This window comes from Protopterus annectens, chromosome 3.part1 (genome assembly GCF_019279795.1).
Source record: "Protopterus annectens isolate FY-2018-M chromosome 3.part1, PAN1.0, whole genome shotgun sequence".
NCBI lineage: Eukaryota > Metazoa > Chordata > Ceratodontiformes > Protopteridae > Protopterus > Protopterus annectens.
Genome location: NC_056732.1, coordinates 1,809,565,242 through 1,809,585,971, shown reverse-complemented (window position 1 = coordinate 1,809,585,971; position 20,730 = coordinate 1,809,565,242). Strand labels below are relative to the sequence as shown.

General features: G+C 42.3%; 1 protein-coding gene across 1 annotated transcript in view; it reads left to right on the top strand.

Moving 5' to 3' along the window:
- Window positions 1-19,815, top strand: part of LOC122798684 (zinc finger protein 808-like) — a 334,416-nt gene extending 314,601 nt beyond the window's left edge. The window contains exon 4 of the mRNA XM_044067777.1: window positions 15,161-19,815. Within this exon, the coding sequence (XP_043923712.1) occupies window positions 15,161-19,767 (4,607 nt within the window). The 3' untranslated portion in view covers window positions 19,768-19,815. The remainder of the gene's footprint in view (window positions 1-15,160) is intronic.
- The last annotated feature ends 915 nt before the right edge of the window (window positions 19,816-20,730 follow it).

Below are 20,730 nucleotides of genomic sequence, written 5' to 3'. Positions count from 1 at the left end.
AGAGTTTGTTTTGGCGCCCCTTTCAATCCAGGGCCTTTTCGGTTAAACTCTATAACTGAACTTTTACTGTGTTAAAGTTCCCGGTTTGTACACCTAAGGTTGTGTTTACACAGTTTCTGTAAGCCTTCGGTTTTTTTTGTCTAACCGATTCTACAGTGGTTAAATTTCCTGTCAGGAATTGCTAACATTATGTCTCAAGCCCCTAGGCCTTCGGGCTTTAAAAAATGTACTAAGTGTGCTTTTAAGATGTCTGTTACTGATGACCATCTACTTTGTGTTTATTGTTTAGGGGCTAAGCACTTGCAGGAGTCATGTAGCGTATGTCACGCTTTTTCCTCTAGGGTCCTCCAGGAGAGGAAAAATAAATTAATTCTTAAAGGGTTGATTAAACCCTCTTTTGAAGAAGCCTTGTCTTCCGCTCCGACTCCTGCCAAAAGAAAAGGGCTTGGCTCCGACCAGTCCGTCGGATCCGACTGCCAAGAGACCTAGGCAGGCCTCTCCTTCGGCTCCAAAGACTTCGAGCCGAGGTCGAACGGTCTGCCTCGATGCCTCAGCATCGACTCTCGACTTCGGAGCCGATTGCTGGGGCATCGAGGCGGGTCACCTTCGTCGGCTCCACTGCTCTCGGAGCCGACAAGGGTCACCCGCTCAGACACTTCCTCCTCGGCGAAGTCTACCTCGGCACCGATGGAATCTGGTGTGTGTGTTTCCTCGGCGCCGATTCTCATCGAGTCGCCTGAGCCGGGTCCCCTAGTCCCTTGGGGCCGAGAGGTCTTCGAACCCGTTCTGTTTCCTCTCGGTCTGAGAATGTCGGATTCTGATATAGACAGGGTGCTCCAAAGACTTTTCCAGTCCCCAGTCTTCAAAATTTGTTTCGCTCCGACCCAGTTGGCTTCGAGCCGATGGCCATGACCCATCCCATTGCTATTCCTCCTCCGACTGCTTCGCTCCGTCGGAGCAGGTGCTTGGAGCCGGTGGAGATCTCAGGGTCGGCTCCGACCCTTACTCCAACCCGGCCTCGGGTCCGAAGTTTGGTACGGACTTCTTCGGCTGGACCCGAGGGTGATGTTTGGGACCGATGCTTTCGGTTCCGAGCCTCCCTCGGTGCTTGCTGCGGGACTTCCGTCTACTATCATGGCCCCGGAGACTGGGCGCTCCCAGGATTCGAGGTCCGCTTTCAGAGCCATGAGGAGTGCCTTGGCCAAATCCTCTTGCCATCTCTCCGGTTTACCAGCACCTTCCTGGGCGTGGAGACTGGGTCTTTGGTAGTTCCCTGTCAGTGGCCAGCGGAGCCCGAGGCCTGAGGTTACCCCATTGGGGGTTCCCTCTTCCTGAGGGTTTTCGAGTCATCTCCAGAGGAACCCCAAGGAAGAGATCGTGCAAGAGGAAGCACGTGGACTCCCCGAGTCTATCACATCGGACACGGATATGGATGATGCAGAGGGGTCCCCTAAGTCGTCCTCTGATGATGTCTCCTTTGCAGACATCTTGGAGATCCTCAAACAACGAGGCGGCTGGATGTCCAAACCCCTCTGCGGACGAATCAGTGCTCCTCAAGGCCTTTGGGGCTCAGCCCTCCGCCTCCTGGGTGTCTCCGCCTTTGACGAGCTTCTGGATTTAGTTTGTCAAGGGCGGGAACACCCGGATACTGTGGAACCAGTCCCTTCTCGTCCGAACAAATTCTTATCTGCTCCCCGAGAAGGAGTTCCTTACTAAAGGCGTGGCTGTAGATGCCATGGTGGTGGCATCTGCTACACAGCAGGACGTGGCAGAGGCTTCAACGTCCATCCATCCTCCTAATAAGGAGTCTAGGAGTATGGATAGGTACGGAAGCGCACCCTGACTTCAGCGGCCTTTACCTTAAGGTCTCTGAATTATTTGGCACATTTTACTAGGCTTCAGAGGGATCTGGTCAAGGAGTTGTCAGACTCTCTCGGGTAACCTACCTGAGCAGCTAGCCCAGTCCGTTAGCTCTCAGTTGGCTATCCTGACGCCAATTGCTAACTCGTCCATGAGGCTCATATCCTATGCGGCAAGGCGGGTAGAGCGCAGGCACAGGCGTGGCTCACGAGACAAGCCTGGCTCCGCTTGTGTCAGTTTGCGGAGGCCTTCAAGTCTTCCTTCCGACGCTCCCTTTGATGGGTCCTCATTGTTTGGACCCAAGGTGAAAGACACCCTTACCGCTGTGAGCAAGAGGGAAAACGTTATCTGCCGTAGGGCCCGTTATTCCACTCCTTCGGCCTTACCCCAAGGCCAGAGGAGGGGAAAATGTGGTTCGAAATCTCGCAAGTTTTTCTCCCAACAGCAGGAAGATTCCCGTCCAGAGGCAGAGGGCGGGAAATTTTTCAGGGAGACGCCGTCCCAGAGGCGGCAGAGGGCCCGCAATTCTGGAGACCGCGAGTCCTTTCGTGGCTCTTCAGCCTCCCACACGACATGAGGGATTGCCCGGCTGTGCTGCTCGAGCCAGTCGGGTGTCGCTTACCAAGCACCTAAAAGCCTGGGAGTCAATCACTCAGGACAGATGGGTGCTTCGGATAATTGCCGGAGGTTACACCATCCCATTCAAATACTCACCCCCTCCATCCAAGAGAATCCCGGACCCACCACCCAGTCAAAGGGAAATAGCAGCCGCAGAAGCTTCAAAGCTGCTACAAAAAGGAGTCATCCAACCGGTCCCCACAGACCAAATCGGATCAGGAAATTACTCCAGGTTCTTTTAGTGCCAAAAAGACAGGGGACCTGAGACCAATATTGGATCTCAGCAAACTGAACCTATCCGTTCACGAAATCCAAATTCGAATGGTCACGTTGCAATCCATTCTCCCGTTGTTGGAGAAGGATGTTTGGATGTGCTCCATAGACCTCAAGGACGCCTATTATCACATACCGATACATCAGGCGTCCAGGAGGTATCTGCGCTTCAGCCTGGGAGCCAGTCATTACCAATTTTGTGCTCTGCCCTTTGGTCTCACCACAGCCCCCAGGGTGTTCACCAAGTGTTTGGCAGTAGTGACGGCTCACCTGAGGAGCCTTGGATTCCAAGTGTTTCCCTATCTCGACGACTGGCTCCTGACTGCCACCACCAGGCATCTACTTATGGACAACCTCAAAGCCACCATATCCTGGGTGTTTCCCTGGGATTACATTCAATTGGTCAAAGTCTGTCTTGCTGCCCTCTCAGCGCATAAAGTTTATAGGAGCAGAGATAGACTCAAGATTGATGCGTGTCTTTCTTCCGGCCGACAGGATCCAACCTTACAGGGCCAAGTTCAAGCTCTGATCTCGAGATCCAAAGCCCCAGCCAGGATGGTCCTACAGGTTCTAGGCTCTATGTCTGCCACGGTACTTTTAGTTCCTCTAGCAAGGTTACACATGAGGATTCTTCAGTGGCTCTTATCAACTCAATGGTCCTTTCAAGATCTCCCCCTCAATCATCACATCATGATTACGGAAATATGCAAAAGGGACCTGCGCTGGTGGCTTCAGACTTCCAACTTAGATCAGGGCAAACCTTTTGTTCCCCTCCCTCCAGCGGTTACCCTGACGACAGATGCCTCCCAGATAGGGTGGGGGGGGCATTGTCTGGGCAGGCTAGTTCAGGGCTCCTGGCTTCCGGACGAAGCTCTTCTCCACATCAACGTGTTGGAGATGAGGGCTGTACTTCTATCCCTACAGGCCTTACACAAGTTCCTTCCTCAGGGTATCATCGCCATCCACACAGACAACATGTCGGTGGTTTGGTATCTGAACAAACAAGGAGGGACCAGATCGTATCCCCTTTGCAGAGAGGCCATGAGAGTGTGGGAATGGGCTGTAGCTACCAACCGCTTCTTGGTAGCGACCCACATCCGGAAAGTCAAATGTATTGGCGGACAAATTAAGCAGGACAATTCTCTCTCCTCACGAATGGTCTCTAAACCGCACAGTAGCAGCCCAGGTTTTCAAGAGATGGGGACGTGCTGCGACCTATTTGCGACTCCACAAAACACCAAGTGCCAAAGGTTCTTCTCCTTGATTCCACATCAGGAAGTACCGCCATGGATGCTCTAGCTCAACCCTGGCCAACAGGGTTGCTTTATGCTTTTCCTCCAATCCCACTCCTTCCCAAAGTCATTCAAAAGCTTCTCAGCTAAGGTCTTCAATGATTCTGATTGCCCCATACTGGCCTCGTCAGATATGGTTTCCTTACCTGAAAAAGCATGCGGTGGACGATCCGTGGACCTTAGACCTGATTCGGATTTGCTAATCCATCAGTCGGGACATTGGCATCAGTCCCTTCAATCTCTGAAATTGACAGCTTGGCTCCTCCACTTCCGACCTTAGTCAGGAGCCACACACTAGACCCGGAAGTTGTTCACATTTTGTCTTGACCCATAAACCCACCACTAACAAATTGTACCTCAGTAAGTGGAAGAGGTTTGCTATCTGGGCTCAACTCAAGGGCTTAGACCCTATCACTGCTCCTGTCCCAGAGGTTTTGAAATTCTTAACATCCCTATTTAATCAGGGATCTTCTGTCTCAACTATTAAAGTTCAACTAGCTGCTATCTCTAAATTCCATGAATCCACGGATCCTCCTTTGATGAGCAGCAGGCTATGCAAAACATTCATTAAAGGTGCGAGTCTGTTAAGACCACCAGTATTTCATCCTGCACCCCGTGGGATCTTGATTTAGTGCTTCGTGCATTAACATCTCCCCTTTGAACCGGCTGCTACTTGAATTAAAATATCTGTCATGGAAAACGGCATTCTTAGTGGCTATTACTTCAGCAAGAAGAGTCTCAGAGCTTCAAGCCCTGTCTATTAAACCACCATATCTTATTTTTCACAAAGATAGAGTATCTCTTAGGCCTAATCCATCCTTTGTCCCAAAGGTCTGCTCTAGTTTCTGTCTTCAACAATCTCTAGAACTACCAGTTTTCTTTCCAAAATTCTCTAATGAGGCAGAATACACTCTCCATAAATTGGATGTTCACAGGCAATTACGCTTCTATTTAGACAGGACCCAGCAACTTCGTAAGTCAGACCAGTTGTTTGTGTCCTTCTCAGATAATAAATTGGGCCAAACCATCACAAAAGCTACAATCTCAAAATGGATCAGAGATTGCATAACTCAGGCCTATTCTTCTTCAAATAAGCAACTCGCATCATCTATCAAAGCTCATTCTACCAGAGCTATGGCTACTTCTATAGCTTTTCATTCTAAACTCGCTATTTCGAAATTTGTGCTGCGGCTACCTGGTCCAACCCGCACTTTCATTTCCCACTACAAATTGGATGTGGCATCTAAAGGACGAGCTTCATTTGGTTCCACGGTACTCAGGAGTGTTTTCCAGTGAGCCACCCAGGATTCAGGTGCTAGGACGCTGTCCCATCATTCAGAATGTAGGCGAGATAGGATCACATAACATCTTTTAGTTATGTACTCACCATAACTTCAGATGTTTGGGATCCATCTCGCCCACATTCCTGAAACCACCCTCCTTCCCCTGCCTTGCAGATCAGAAGAGATAGAACGGTTTTGAGCTCCACTGTTTTTATCTTGTTTCATCTGACGATGTTATATAAGCAGGGTATGCATGTGTGCATGTATGCGGACAAACTAGATCTGGGGGACTGTTGGTGGTGCATCCTGGGATATAGTAAGCTCAGCCAATAAGAGACTTCGCTCTTTGGCATAAGCGTGCCGAGTCGGAGCCGAGGGATCGGCTCCGAACCCATCATTCAGAATGTAGGCGAGATGGATCCCAAACATCTGAAGTTATGGTGAGTACATAACTAAAAGTTATCTGCTATAGAACAGGAAATCACATGTTTTCAACAAAATGGAACCGTCCAAGTGGGTAATAGTAATTCTGTTCAAACAATTGAAATGATAAACTTTCATAACCACATACCAGTATGTGGGGTATTTTTTCATGGTTTTCCTATTCTAATACCAGCCAAGGGTCGATTAATATTAAGTGACACAGCGGTATTTCATTTTTCACAGAATGATAAAAATGAGTGCAAAACCAACGTTACATGTTGGAGAAGTAAAACAAATAAAACTTTTATGGTTGTACATGATAAAACTCCTACTATGGGACAAGTAAATGGCACTGCAGTAAATAGTGTTGCCCTGTCAGATGGGTTATATTACATTTGTGGTAAATATGCTTATAAATGGTTTCCAAAGGGATGAGATGGCACCTGCTATATAGGGTTAGTAGTACCAGCAACGCATCATGTAAAAGAGTTACCAAAGGGAAGTATTAGAAATGCAGAAAGAAAAAGAGACATATTACCTGTAATTGAAAATCCAGAAAGTCCAGTAAACACCTTAGATGCATCACATATTTACTACCAAAATCTTGAATATTTAAAATTAAAAGATCTGGATCTAGGAGATGATGTAATTTCTGGAGCAGTTGTATTCCCATGGTATGGAGCAGCAAAAGCCATTTGGGAGTTAAGAAAACTATCTAAATTAGTTGAAGTATTGGCAAATGTCACTTTCAATGCAATCTCAGACATTACTGTCGAAATGACAGCCATACGAACTGCGGTTTTACAAAATCAAATGGCGTTAGATTACATACTGGCATACCAAGGGGGGTACATGTGCCTTAATAGGAGACCAATGTTGTACATTTATTCCAGATAAAACAGAGTCTCTAAAAACACATTAAGAGGTCATTGCGCAAGTTGCACAACATACTAGAAAAAATGGAATGACGATTGGAGTGAATGGTTTAGTAATGTATTTACAGGGTGGACGGGAAAAATCATTATATTTTTAATTGCTATTATTACTACTATTGTAGTGCTTGCTTGCAAATTACTCACATGTATTAAAGTTTGCTTAACAAAAGTTAATCAGCAAGTTACTGTTGTAAATTGCCATAATAAAATGTATTATCAAACAATGATGAATTTGTCTCCCTGGTTTAAAATAAAATGGGGGAACTGTTAGAGTGTGCTAAACAATGAATAAAGGTTAAAATCAATTCTGCTATAAAAATGCAAAATAAACAGGGCATACAGTAAAGCTTGCTTAAATGTAGGAATAGAGCTTAGCAATATGTAATGAGCATCCATGCTATGTGACATAGGTCTGACCATATTTATTAATAGACATGCTTTTTATCAATTCAGCAATACGTGCTCTCTTATAAACTGTTTCCTCAAAAACATGTTCTCCCGCAGTATCAGCAAAGAAGTTGACAAATGAATGGTCATAGCTTTTTACAAACTCAGCAGTATGTGCTTTTTCACAAGATGTTTCCTTAAAAACTTGTCACAATATTAGAAAAAGCTTGATGTAATTCCTTACAGATGAATGGACAAAGTCAACAGAAAAAAAACTATTTGTGCGTGCTTGCCCACAAAACATTTCCTTAAAAAACAAATCTGGAAAGGAAAGCATCAGCAGAACAGATGTTTTCATGCAAAGTCCAAAAAAAGATACCAAGAGGAAAAACAGGATCTAAAGTGCGTGAGACGAACAGTATAGACTGTGAAAATCAAGCTAATATTGGAGGTATTTTGTAGGGACACACTTGTTCTGAGGTATTGTATAGGTGAATATCATTCATACTAATCATAAAGCAAACTTTAACAGATAAGCCTAAAGCTGTCGCAGTAGTGCATGTTGCTTGTTATAAGAATAAGTTATTTATTAGTAACTGCGCTAAAAGTAAAGTTGTATTGTGCTGCAAAGTATATTTCTTTACCAGTGTGCAATTGCAAGGCTCAGTGCCTTAAACAGATTGCAGATGCAGTCATACAAACCTCTGTGTAGTAACCAGATTCTGATTCAGCAGTAAACAGCCAGCAAGACTTTGTGTCTTAAGAAGCCTTAGGTTTCAGAACAGTGAGTACAGCACAGCAGCAGCTTCTTAATTAATTTTTCACTATGTCCACTTCATCTGCCTTTTCTTCCAAGGCCTCTTTAGATGATATTTGTGCTGCAGCAACTTGGTCTAAAGTTTACACATTTGTGTCACATTATAAATTGGATCTTCTGTCCTGGAGCAGGGCTTTATTTGGTTCAGCAGAGCTCCAAGTCATACTTCCTTGAGACCACACAGGAGTTTTTTTAGCTGGGGACTCTACCCATACATGAGGAGGAATGAAATAGACAACATCAGATTTGTTAGTTATGTACTTATAACTTGGTATCTGTGTTGTCTTCTTTTATTCCTTCTCACCTTCCCAACCTGCCATCTCCTTCCTAGCACTCTAGAAGACCTGGAGAGAACTTCTTTTTTTGGAACTGTAGTTCCTGGGTTTCTTTGAGCCTCTGACTATGGAATTATATTTGTATACACATTTAAGCTCACTGCTTTCTTTTGCTACTCTCTATTATGTATGGGCAACAAACTCAATCTGAGGAGGTTGCAGTGCAGGGCATTGTGAGTAGTGGGAGGAACTCAAGACTTGGATCCTAGTCCGAAGAAAAGCGGCTGCGTCAAAGCCAAGGATGGGAACGTAACCCATATGTGAGGAGGAATGAAAGAAGACAACACGTACCTAGTTATGGTAAGTACATAACTAACAATTATCCTCGTTGCCCCTTTTTGACCATGGCAAGTGTCTTTTCCCTTCCTCCAATCTCATGTAGTACTTCCACCATGGATACTGGATCATCTTGCAGATATTCTGAATCATCCATCCGATCAGCCTCACCGGAGCATAAAATTCCCTCAGATTAACTGCATGATTTTTTCCAATTTTAACAATGGCCAGAGATGCCAGGCTTTCTGCTTCAGTAGCTCTTATATTATCTTGTTCACAGAATCCAATTACCAGAAAAGCTTATCTAAGTAAATGGAGAAGGTTTGTCATATGGGCTTATTCTAGAGGACTAGATCCCTTCTCAGCTCTTTGCCAGTCATTCTGGATTTCTTGACAGAATTTTTTCACAAAGGATCCAGCTTCTCAACCATCAAGGTACAATTAGCAGCTATTTGCAATTTTCACGTAGGGCAAAATCAGACTTCTGTTGCATCTCTAAAGATTTCAACAGCTTTTCTAAAGAGAACCATCCTGTTAAGACTATCAGTCGGGGATCTGGATCCACCTTGAGATATTATTATCATGCTTCAGGCTTTAATGAAAGCTCCATTCTAGCCTGCCTCTACAGTACATTTAAAATATCTTTATTGGAAAATGCTGTTTTTTGGTGTCCACCACTTCAGCAAGGAGAATCTCGGAGTTGCAAGCTTTATCATGCAAGCTCCCATGTCTGTTTTCCATTAGGACAAAGTATCTTTGAGAACAAATTATCACTTTTCCCCAAAGGGAGGACTCTGAAGCAAACCTCAATCAGACTGTCAGTCTACCAGTATTTTTCCAAAGTTTTCTAACAAAGGACAGTATATTCTTCACTGGCTATATTTTCACTGCTAATTCCGGTTATATTTATTAAGGATAAAGACCATCATGAAATTGGATTAGCTTTTCATTGCTCTTTTAAAGCTAAATTTGGTCTAGGGGTTAACTAAAGTAACTTTATCCAGGTCACTTTCATGCCTTATGTCTGTGTATGAAAAGTTGGCACTGAATTTGCATGGCAGACCACAGGCTTATTCTACCAAGGTGAAATAAAATAACAACTCAGCCACATAGAAAACACACTTTAGTCTAAGACTTGATGCCTCGGCCAAACGCCTTCCAAGAAAGCTTCTTGGAAGGCTTTTGGCTGAGGCGCTAAGTCTTAGATTAAAGTGTGTTTTCTACTTGGCTGAGTTATTTTATTTTTTATTTCTTTTGTGGTTTCTTATTTTACCAAGGTGGTAGCTGCCTCCACTAACTTTATGAGTAGGGTCTCCATTGATGAAATTTGTGTTGCAGCTACTTGGTCTACTAAGCACACATTTGTGTCACACTACAAGCTGGATGTGCAGTCCAGATCCTGTACATCCTTTGGTTCCACCATTCTCAGGAATATCCTTCCTTGATTCCACCTAGGTGTTTCAGTAGCTAGGGAATTTGTCCAAAATATTGAGCCAGGTGAAAACAGACATCAGATACAAAGGTTATGTATTTGCCAGAACGCTAAATCCGTGTTGGCCTGTTTTTGTCTTGTTCAACATCTCTCCCTTGATCCCCTAGCCAAAATTGTGATTTTGGACTCCGGTTGAACAGTTAGACCTCACCAAGGGCCTTGTCCTTGGACAGCCTACTTCTTGCTGTTTTTGTGGTTCCTCCATTATTTCCAACTATGTTAGATTGGGCTGTATAGTTTTTTATGATGTAATCTTTTGTGACTATAAGCAGACAAACTCTGTCTGTGTTACTCTGGGGAACTGAGGGAATTATGGGTATGGGAGGAGTCAGAGTCCTGGATTAAAGATTCTGAAAAGTGCCAAGGTTGGATGCGGATCTGATAACTCCAAAGGTTGAACTGGACAACAAACAAGGTAAAATGGCCCTTGCATTACCATAACTGGTCTGATTCATAGGTAGTTACTAGGCTTACAGTCCAGAAGACCATTGAGGAGCCTAGGCCAAATTTTTAGTTGCCCCAAAGCACTGTCTAGTTAAGTGACTTGCTTAAGGTCACACAGTATGTAAATGAGGGCAGAGGGATTTAAACCCTGTACCACAGGAACTACAGCTCACAACCTTAACCAAGTGCTCCAAGTACCAGACTAAAGCAAGAAGAAAGGAGAAGGGTTCAAACCCCACACCCTTGACACAGAAATCAGCAGCATTAACACACTACACTAATTTGTGATTTTTGAGTCGAACAGTGGAGTGTAGGAAACAAATGTTTATACAGACACACACACACATGTGACCATCAATTACAGCTTGTTCAGAGTCTGACAATAGGCAAATGGAGGTGAAAGGTTTGAAACCCTGTACTTTTGACTACAGGAAGCAGTGCATTAATATTGAACAAAACTCTAATAACCTTCATTATTGACTGCTTATTTATTTTTATCCTTCACTGTTTTATCATAAAATGAAGAAATGTGAATGTTAGGTAGTTACTGTAGAGGATTAAGGCTTGAAACTTTTAATGAGGTATTCTTGTAGACAAGGATGCAGGGTTTGATTCTTTCTGCCTCCAGCTATGTACTGTATGACTCTGAGCTAGTCACTTAACTTGGGGCATTTCTTCCAACTACAGAACAAATAACTGAAGCATTAACTAAAGCTTCTCCCTAGTGTGGCATGCAGCAAAATTCAGTGGCACCAACAATTCAAAGCTGCAGTTTTCTTGCACTGTTAGTGGCCCTCCATGTACTGTATTGGAGAATGTCTGATGGTCCTTCTTGTATTGCTTGATGGGGGTTGGAACCCAAATCTGTGTGGGAAATGTGATTTATTTTTTGACAAGCTGTGGGGCTCCACGAAGCTGTGTACCATGGGCAACTAACTGTTTTACTCTTACTATAACCCGCCACTAATTTTAATTATATATATATATATATATATATATATATATATATATATATATATATATATATATATGTATATATAATATCATAAGTGTGTACTAGACTAATGGCCCTGGAGCCTTTACAAGCCTAGCCCATAGGATTACCCTGGCGTTGTGCCACCCAATCATAGTTTCCAGTATCTTTGTCGAGTAGAGCCACTGGAGTGATCCCTGGGGTGAATTTTCTATTTCCCCATCCACTCATCAAGATTTTTCTTGAAGTGGGCCAGTGAGGTGCTATGTTTGACATGTATGGGAAGTCTATTCCACAGCATGGGCAGTCTCTGGGTTATGAACCTGTCCCTCCAGCACGTTCTGTTCATTGTGGTAATGAGGTTGAGGTCTCTGGTGTATGTGGTGTGAAGGGATTGGGATTTCTTTACATGTAGCATTTCTAACAGAGCTGGATCAGACATGACTTTATAAGTCAAGCAGAGATCGCCTCTAAGTAGGCGATATGAGACAGAATAGTTGGAATTTTTTGAGTCTATCCGTAAAGGACAAGTGTTTAAGGCCTAGGATCCTCTTTTTGAGGTACTTTTGCAGCCTTTCCAGTTGTTGCAGGTGTCTAGTGAGGTACATGCCAAATGGGGCATTGTGCTCGATGATTGGCCTAATGAGGGAAGAGTAGAGGGAGACAATGACCTGTTTCTTCCTGGATGCAAAACCCTTAGTTATGAGATGTGCCACATAGAAGGAATTTCTGACCACAGTGGCAGTGTGGTGGTCAAAAGAGAGGTTGCTGTCAACCTGTGTTCCCAGATGTCTTATAATGCCTTCTGTGTTCAGTGGATTACCACCGATGTGGTAGTTCATGGGAACTGGGTTTTTTCCAAAGGGGATGACAACACACTTTTTGGCATTGAGCTTAAGGCCATGGTTCTGACACCAGTCGTTGGTCTCAGTGAGGCCATTCTGTAAGATGTCAACATCACTTGGGGAGTTAATAATGGCTCTCAACTTGCAATCATCTGCGAACTTTGCCAGCCAGAGTCCCTTCATATTGGATTGGACTTCTGAGAAGTAGATACCAAACAGGAGAGGACCCAGGACCGATCCCTGTTGGACTCCACTCGTGACTGGTCAGTAGTCTGACTTGGAGTCAGCTACTTTCACACTGTGGGTTCTGTGAGCCAGTTTGCAACTCACGTAGTGATATAGGGGTTGATGCGTAGCTTAATGAGTTTTTCTGTGATTTCTGAGTGGGGAGTGGTATCAAAGGCCTTGGCCAGGTCAAGGTAGGCTGTATGAACTACCGTGCCTTAATCCACAGCTCTGGTGACTGACTCAAAGGAGTCAACCAAGTTGAGCAGGCATGATCTACCCTTCACAAAACCAAACTGTGCGGGATCCAGAGTTTGGAGATTCCCTATATCCTTGTTTATTAGGTCCGCGATGATGCATTTCATAGCTTTGCATGTCAGACTTGTCAGGCTAATGGAGCGATAGTTCCCAGAGTCTGTAGTCACTCCTTCTTTTTGGAGAGGGATGACTATAGCAGTGCGCCATTTGGTAGGGACAAAGCCTGAGGTGAGGTTGTGATTGAACAGGGTACACAGGTGAGGTGCAGTTCACTCTGTAGTTCATGTAGAACACAGCCAGGGATATTGTCAGGTCTCATAGAAGCTGTATTCTTGGCCTTGAACGGTGCTGTTTTAACCTCTGCAGCAGTAATACTGGGTGCCTGGCAATCTACTGGCATTGTGATTGGTCCTTTGGGGCAGGGGGGGGTACTGAATCTGTTGGCCAGTATATTGGCAATATCTGTTGGCTCGATATAGAAGGTACCATTGTGCAGTAGCTTAGAGCAAATCTGGCTATTGCCATGGAGGTTCTTTACATAACTATAGAAGACCTTGTGGCTGTCTTTAATATCTGCTGCATTTCTGTTTTCATAGCTAGCTTTAGAGGATTTGGTGAGGGATCTCAACTTTTTGTTGAGGCTGATAAGGGAGTTTTTCCAGTCTTGGGACTTCACCTTATTCTGCATCAGTTTCCTCCTTCTGTTGTAGAGTTTGTTTATGGCAGGAGACCACCAGATTGGCTTCCTTTTTTTGGAGGACAGCGTCTTGGTTCTATTGGGTATGGCGAGATCCATGCATCTGTGTACGTGTTCGTACATTGCTTTGTTGTATGATTCGGCAGTCATGCAACTTTTCTCCATTTGCATGGATGTCGTGAAGTTAGCCACCTCTGTTCTTAGGAGCCTAAAGTTAGTTTTGGAGAAGTTTTTCATGGTGGTTACCTTTGCAGGGGTGGGAGGGATGCGGATTTCCAAGGTGATTAGTTTGTGGTCGGATCTAACCAGGGAGGAGTTGACTATTGGTATAGAGCAATGGTCGCCCATGTTATTAATGACCAGGTCAAGGATGTTGCTACCTGGGGGCAAGAATGAGCTGCTCCAGGCACTGAAATTAATGAATTCTAGGAAATGTTGGGCAAGTGTATTGGTACATGAGTAGTTTTCCCAGTTAATGGAGGGGTAGTTGAAGTCGCCCAGTATAAGTGTGCTAGGTATGGACCCCAATAGTCTCCAGGGTGTTTAGGAACATGGAGTGAGTGTCTTGGGACATGGTTGGGGACCTATAACTGGCTACAACCTGAATTGCTGTCTTAGCTAATGTTAGCTGCACCTGAAGTATCTCTGATGCATTATGTTGGGCTACCAGTATGTGTGTGTGTGTGTGTGTATATACAAACACACACACACTCCTAAAAAATGTCTGTGTTTGTGAGTGTATTAACAATAACAAAATAAGTTGCACATACTTGAGTGTATTTGCAGAGATTCAGATTCAATATACAAATAGGAAAAAAACTCTCACACACAATTGTGTGTTCACCACTCCTAATGTCTTTCACAAGGTCTGGCTTTTATTGTAGATCCCTCTGGATTTGTTTTGTTGGGTCTCAGAAGTTTTTGAGGCTGGCAGGAAGCTTTCCACTCATTAGGGCTATAGTTTCTATGTGGGAATGGTATTTGGACCGATTCAGAGTCTGCAGGTGATCTTTAGTTCTGCCTCTTACCTGTATGACTTATGTTTCAGTCATTTTTATGTTAGGGTGTTTTTATCAAACACTCAAAAATCTCCTCACCTTCCCAGTGTTACCATTACAGATAATCAAGGCAATATTATCCCGTATGTCACTGACTAGCGATATCTTGGTATGGCCTTAGGCCAATATTTGAACTTCAGTACTCTTACTAGCAACATCAACAGTTATCCCTCAGCTGAAGTACTGCTGTAGAATGTATGTACTATCTCCTCCTTATGTTTTAGAAATATGGGTGGGGTGTAGGTGACTTGTCTATCTGCAAAATCTTTGTTTTTTATTCTATTTTTTGTTTTTTGTTTTTGATGCATTTGAAGTTGATATACTTTTGTTGATAAAACAGATTCTGATGCATGTTACTTGTATTAGAATGAAAAAACTCCTAGCATAAACCTAAAATGTAAACAACAAATTATTTAGCATTGTTAAATGGACATATTGAAGAAACATTGATGCATACAGAGGAACTGAACTACGTTTTATGTGTATTACATATTCATTACTGGAATGTTACAAATTCACTCATTATTTAAATTATTATTATTTAAATTAGAAATTAAAAAAAATGTTTGTATGCAGTAACTTATAATTTGAAATGTAACACACGGTGTAATAAAATAAACCTTTAATGTGTATCAATATATTCTAATATATTATTTTTTTTCTTTAAAGTCAGCAGGAATTTAGATTTTAGTGAAATTAAGAGCCGACAGTCGCCACATGGGGAGTTCCTTCATTCTGAATGCAGCAAGACTTTTCTGAATGAGACTTCCTTCACAAGGCATTACCCAGCGAGGGCTGAAAGTGGAGAGCAGAACTTGGTGGAATATAAGGTATTTAATATTAAAACTGAGCTAGAAATACCCCTGGAAACTAATGACATGCTTCTGGAAAATGATGGTGGGGAAATGCCACACAAATGGATTAACTGCAACAATAAATTAAATTTTCACAGTGGCAACTTAATGGATCACATAATTCACTCAGTGAAGAAAGAAAAGAATGGACTGATAAACCATAAACAGTTACTCAGTAGAGAGCATCCCATGCCTGACACATGCTCTGTGGATAAAAACAGTTCAGTGGAACATCTGCTTCCTCACAATGGACAGAAGCTCTACACATGTGCTACATGTGGCAAACACTTTGAACAGAAGTGTGCCATGGAAAGCCATCAGTTAGTTCACAGTGATCATAAACCCTTTAGATGTATCACATGTGGCATAGGTTTTGTATATAAATCAAGTCTAACAAGGCATCAACACATTATCCACCTGGGGCAGAAACATTACAACTGTACCACATGTGGCAAGAATTTTAATTACAAAGGGACCTTCTTAAGGCATCAACATACCCATGTGGACCAAAAGCTCTCAAATTCAACATGCGGCAAGACATTTGTATGCAAGGATAGCATGCTAAAGCATCGATATGTCCACACTGATGAAAAAAGCTATGAATGCACTACATTTGACAATGGTTTTATACTTAAGAACAGTCCAGAAGCTCATGACAATATTCATATTGGTCAGCAATCCTTTGAAAGTGTCACATTTGACAAGAGTTTTGTAAATCAGGCAAGCCTTGCAGTGTATGAGAGTATCCATGCTAACCAGAAACCTTTTAAATGTGCCACATGTGATAAAGGCTTTACACGCAAAAATAGTTTGGCAGCACATAAGAGCATCCACGCAGGGCAGAAACCATACAAGTGTTCTACATGTCACATGACTTTTGTATACAAGCAAAGTTTGACACGGCATCTTCAATCTGTCCACTTTGGACAAAAACCTTACAAGTGCACCATTTGTGGCATGAAGTTTAGTTACAAGGGGACTCTGGTAAAGCATCAATATCGTCATACTGGCCTGAAATCCTATAAAAGTTCAATGGGCAACAAGAATTTTACAGAAAAGGTTGAGATGGTAAAACATCTGGTGGACCACACGGATGAGCAACCATATGTACACACCACAATCGACAACGATTTTGTAAATAAAGCAGACTTCATAGAACCTAATATCCACTCTGAGCAGAAGCCCTATAAGTGTGCTACTTGTGACAAAGGTTTTCTAAATGAGAAAAGTTTGTCAGCACATGAAAGTATCCACACAGGGCTGAAACCTTATTCATGTGCTACATGTCACATGACTTTTGTATATAAACAAAGTCTGACGCGCCATCTTCAATCTGTCCATTCTTGGCAAAAACCCTACAAGTGTACCATATGTGGAATGAGTTTTAGTTACAAAGGGACCCTCGTAAAGCATCAGTATCGTCACTCTTGTTTGAAGTCCTATAAAAGTTCAGTATGTGACAAGAGTTTTACAGAAAAGGGTGAAGTAATGAAACATGAGCAACCCTATGTAAGTGCTACATTTGACAAGGATTCTGTAAATAAGGCAGAGCTTGCAGAAAATTATATTAGCCACCCTGGGCAGAAACCCTATAAATGTATTACATGTGATAAGAGCTTTATAAATAAGAAAAGTCTGTTAGCACATGAAAGTATCCACACAGGGCGGAAACCATATAAATGTACTACATGTCACATGTCTTTTGTATACAAGCAAAGTCTGACTCGCCATCTTCAATCTGTCCACCCTGGACAAAAACCATTCAAGTGCACCATTTGTGGCATGAGTTTTAGTTACAAGGGGACCCTAGTAAAGCATCAGTACCATCACATTGGCTTGAAGTCCTATAAAAGTTTAATATGTGACAAGAGTTTTACAGAAAAGGATGACATGACAAAGCATCGAGTGGTCCACACTGATAAGCAACCCTATGTAAGCAGTATGTTTAACAAGGATTATGTAAATAAGGAAACAGATCTTGCAGAACATGATGGTATCCACCCAGTCCAGAAAACCTATAAATGTACTACATGTGACAAGAGTTTTCTAAACGAGAAAAGCCTGTCAGCACACGAAAGTATCCACACAGGGCTGAAACCTTACTCATGTACTACATGTCACATGACTTTTGTATACAAGCAAAGTCTGACACGCCATCTTCAATCTGTCCACTCATGGCAAAAACCCTACAAGTGCACCATATGTGGGATGAATTTTAGTTACAAGGGGACCCTCGTAAAGCATCAGTACCGTCACACTGGCCTGAAACCCTATAAAAGTTCAATAGGTAACAAGAGTTTTTCAGAAAAGAGTGAAGTGCAAAAATATCCAGTGGTCCACACTGATGAGAAACCATATGTACGCATCACATTTGACAAGGAGGTTGTAAGTAAGGCAGAACTTGCAGAACATGCTAGCCACACTGTCCAGAAACCCTATAAATGTGCTACATGTGACAAGAGTTTTATAAATAATAGAAGTCTGTCAGCACACGAAAGTATCCACACAGGGCTGAAACCTTATACATGTAGTACATGTCACGTGACTTTTGTTTACAAGCAAAGTTTGAAAAGACATCTTCAGTCTGTCCACTGTGGGCAAAAACCTTACATGTGCACAGTATGTGGGATGAGTTTTATTTATAAGGGAACTTTGGTAAAACACTATCAGTATTATCACTCTGGCCCTAAATATTGCAGAAGTTCAGTATCTGACAAAGGTTTTACAGAAAAGGAGGACATTATAAAACATGTGGTAGTCCACACTGACAAGCAACCTTATGTAAGCACCACATTTGTCAAGAATTTTGTAAGTAATACAAATTTTGCAGAACATGACATGAGCCATTCTGACGAGAAACCCTATAAATGTACTATATGTGACAAGGGTTTTACAAATAAAAAAAGTATATTAGTACATGAAAGCATCCACACCGGGCTGAAACCTTATACATGTTCTACATGTCACATGACTTTTGTATATAAGCAAAGTTTGACACGTCATCTTAAGATTGTCCACTCTGACCAGAAACCACACAAGTGTGATACTTGTGGCAAAAGTTTTAGTTATAAGGTATCCCTGGTAAAGCATCAGTATCTCCACTCTGGCCTTAAACTTTATAAATGCAAAGAATGTGACAAGAGTTTTGCACAGAAGAGTAACATGATGACACATCAGTGGATCCACACTGGTGAAAAACCCTTTAAATGTAATACATGTAGCATGGGTTTTACACGCAAAAGCAGTCTGGCGGCGCATGAGATTATCCACAATGACCAGCAGTCCTTTTCATGTTCATTACATGACAAAACATTTGCACAAAAGTGCATCAGTGTAGATCCTCATATTTTTCGCAGTAGCCAGAAGCCCTTTAAATGTACTACATGTGATAGGAGATTTACACATAAGAGCAGTTTGGTACGGCATCAGAGTAGCAGTCACAATAACCAGCAGCCATACAAATGTGACATGTGTGAAATGTGTTTTATAAATCAAAGTAGCCTGGAATCGCATAAATGCTTCCACACTGGAAATAAATCCAAAATGTCTGGAGAAATTATAGAAACAGAGAAACCTTATGAATGTGCCACATGTGGCAAGTGTTTTGTATATAAGCAAAGTATGCAGAGACATGCACTTACTCACACTGGACAGAAATCTTTCAAGTGTGCCACATGTAGACAGTGTTTTAATGATAAAGGTAGTTTACTAAAGCATCGCTGTGTCCTTACTGGTGATAAATCGTATGAAAGTAGCACATTGGACAAGGGTTTTGTAAATCAGACAAGCTTTGCAGCATTGGAGAGTATTGATACTAACCAGAAGCCCTATAAATGTGCTGCATGTGATAAAGGCTTTACGAATAAAAATAGTCTGGTAGCTCATGAGAGTATCCATGCGGGACAGAAACCATATAAATGTACTACATGCCGCATGACTTTTGCATACAAGCAAAGTTTGACACGCCATCTTCAGTCTGTCCATTCTGGGCAAAAACCCTACACGTGTGCAACCTGTGACAAAAGTTTTAGTTATAAGGTGTCTCTGGTTAAACATCAGCATCTTCACTCTGGCCTCAAACCCTATAAATGTTCATTATGTGACAAGAGTTTTACACAGAAGGGTAATATGATAAAACATCAACAGGTTCACGATAGCCAGAAATCCCTTGACTACACTCTATCTCATGGGAGTTTTAAGCCTGAGTGTATTTTACCAGCAGATGAGATTGTGCCCACTGGAGAGAAACCCTTTAAGTGTACTACATGCGACAAGGGTTTTATAAATAAGAAGAGTCTTTTGACGCATGAAAGTATCCACACAGGGCAGAAGCCTTATAAATGTGTCACATGTCACATGAGTTTTGTGTATAAGCAGAGTTTAACACGGCATCTTCAGAAATCACACAAGTGTAATACATGAAGTAAGAGTTTTAGCTGTAAAGGGACCCTGGTAAAATAGCATTGTCATTTGGCGTGACAAGAGTTTTACACAGAAGGGTAACATGATAACACATCAGTGGGTCCACATTAACACATTGCAAATGCTAAGAGCACTCTTTGAAAACATCAAAGGCTGAAGCAGAACTGATATCATATACCTTAATTATGCCCTGAATTAGGAATGGGGTCTATTTCTGTCAAGGTATATAAAAACCTAAACATTTGGAGAAATTAAACAGAAACAAGAAACCCTTTAAGTGTACTACATGTAGCATGGGATTTCTAAGAAAAAGTAGTTTGCCAGCACAAATGGGCTTCCTCAAAATTTTATATATATATATATATATATATATATATATATATATCTTTGCTGACCTCTTCAGATCCCAGCATAGTGAAAGTTCTAAGATGACATCATTGCGTTTAGCAAAAGCATTTTGAAGATGAGAGGGAATGGAAATCAAAAAAGAAGCAGACATTAATCAGTCAGCAACTGAAAGAGCCAAAAAGCAAAAGAAAGAATGCAAAGAAAAGGATCAGAAGAAAAGAAAGAAAAAAAAAAGAACTTCTAGAACAACCTCATGTTGACCAAGATTTGATGCAGGAATAATTAGAGGTAAATTGAAACCAAAACACAAATATCTAATAATGGTGGCCCATAATAGTGGATTACATACACGTTTGTTTATGAAGTCCAGTGAAAACATTGATTAAACAGACAGGCAAGTTCTGTAAAACAGAACTGGAAACATTTGCTCATCTCGCTGGTGGGTATGATACACTCATGGCTGAGGATATGTATACTGAAAGTGTAGCTGAGGATATGTATACTGAAAGTGTGGCAGGACTGTTGCACTGGGATTGTGCAAACACTACATTGTAGAAGTAGCTGAGAATCGTTGGACATATGAACCCCAAAGCGTTATTGACAGTGATGAGGTTA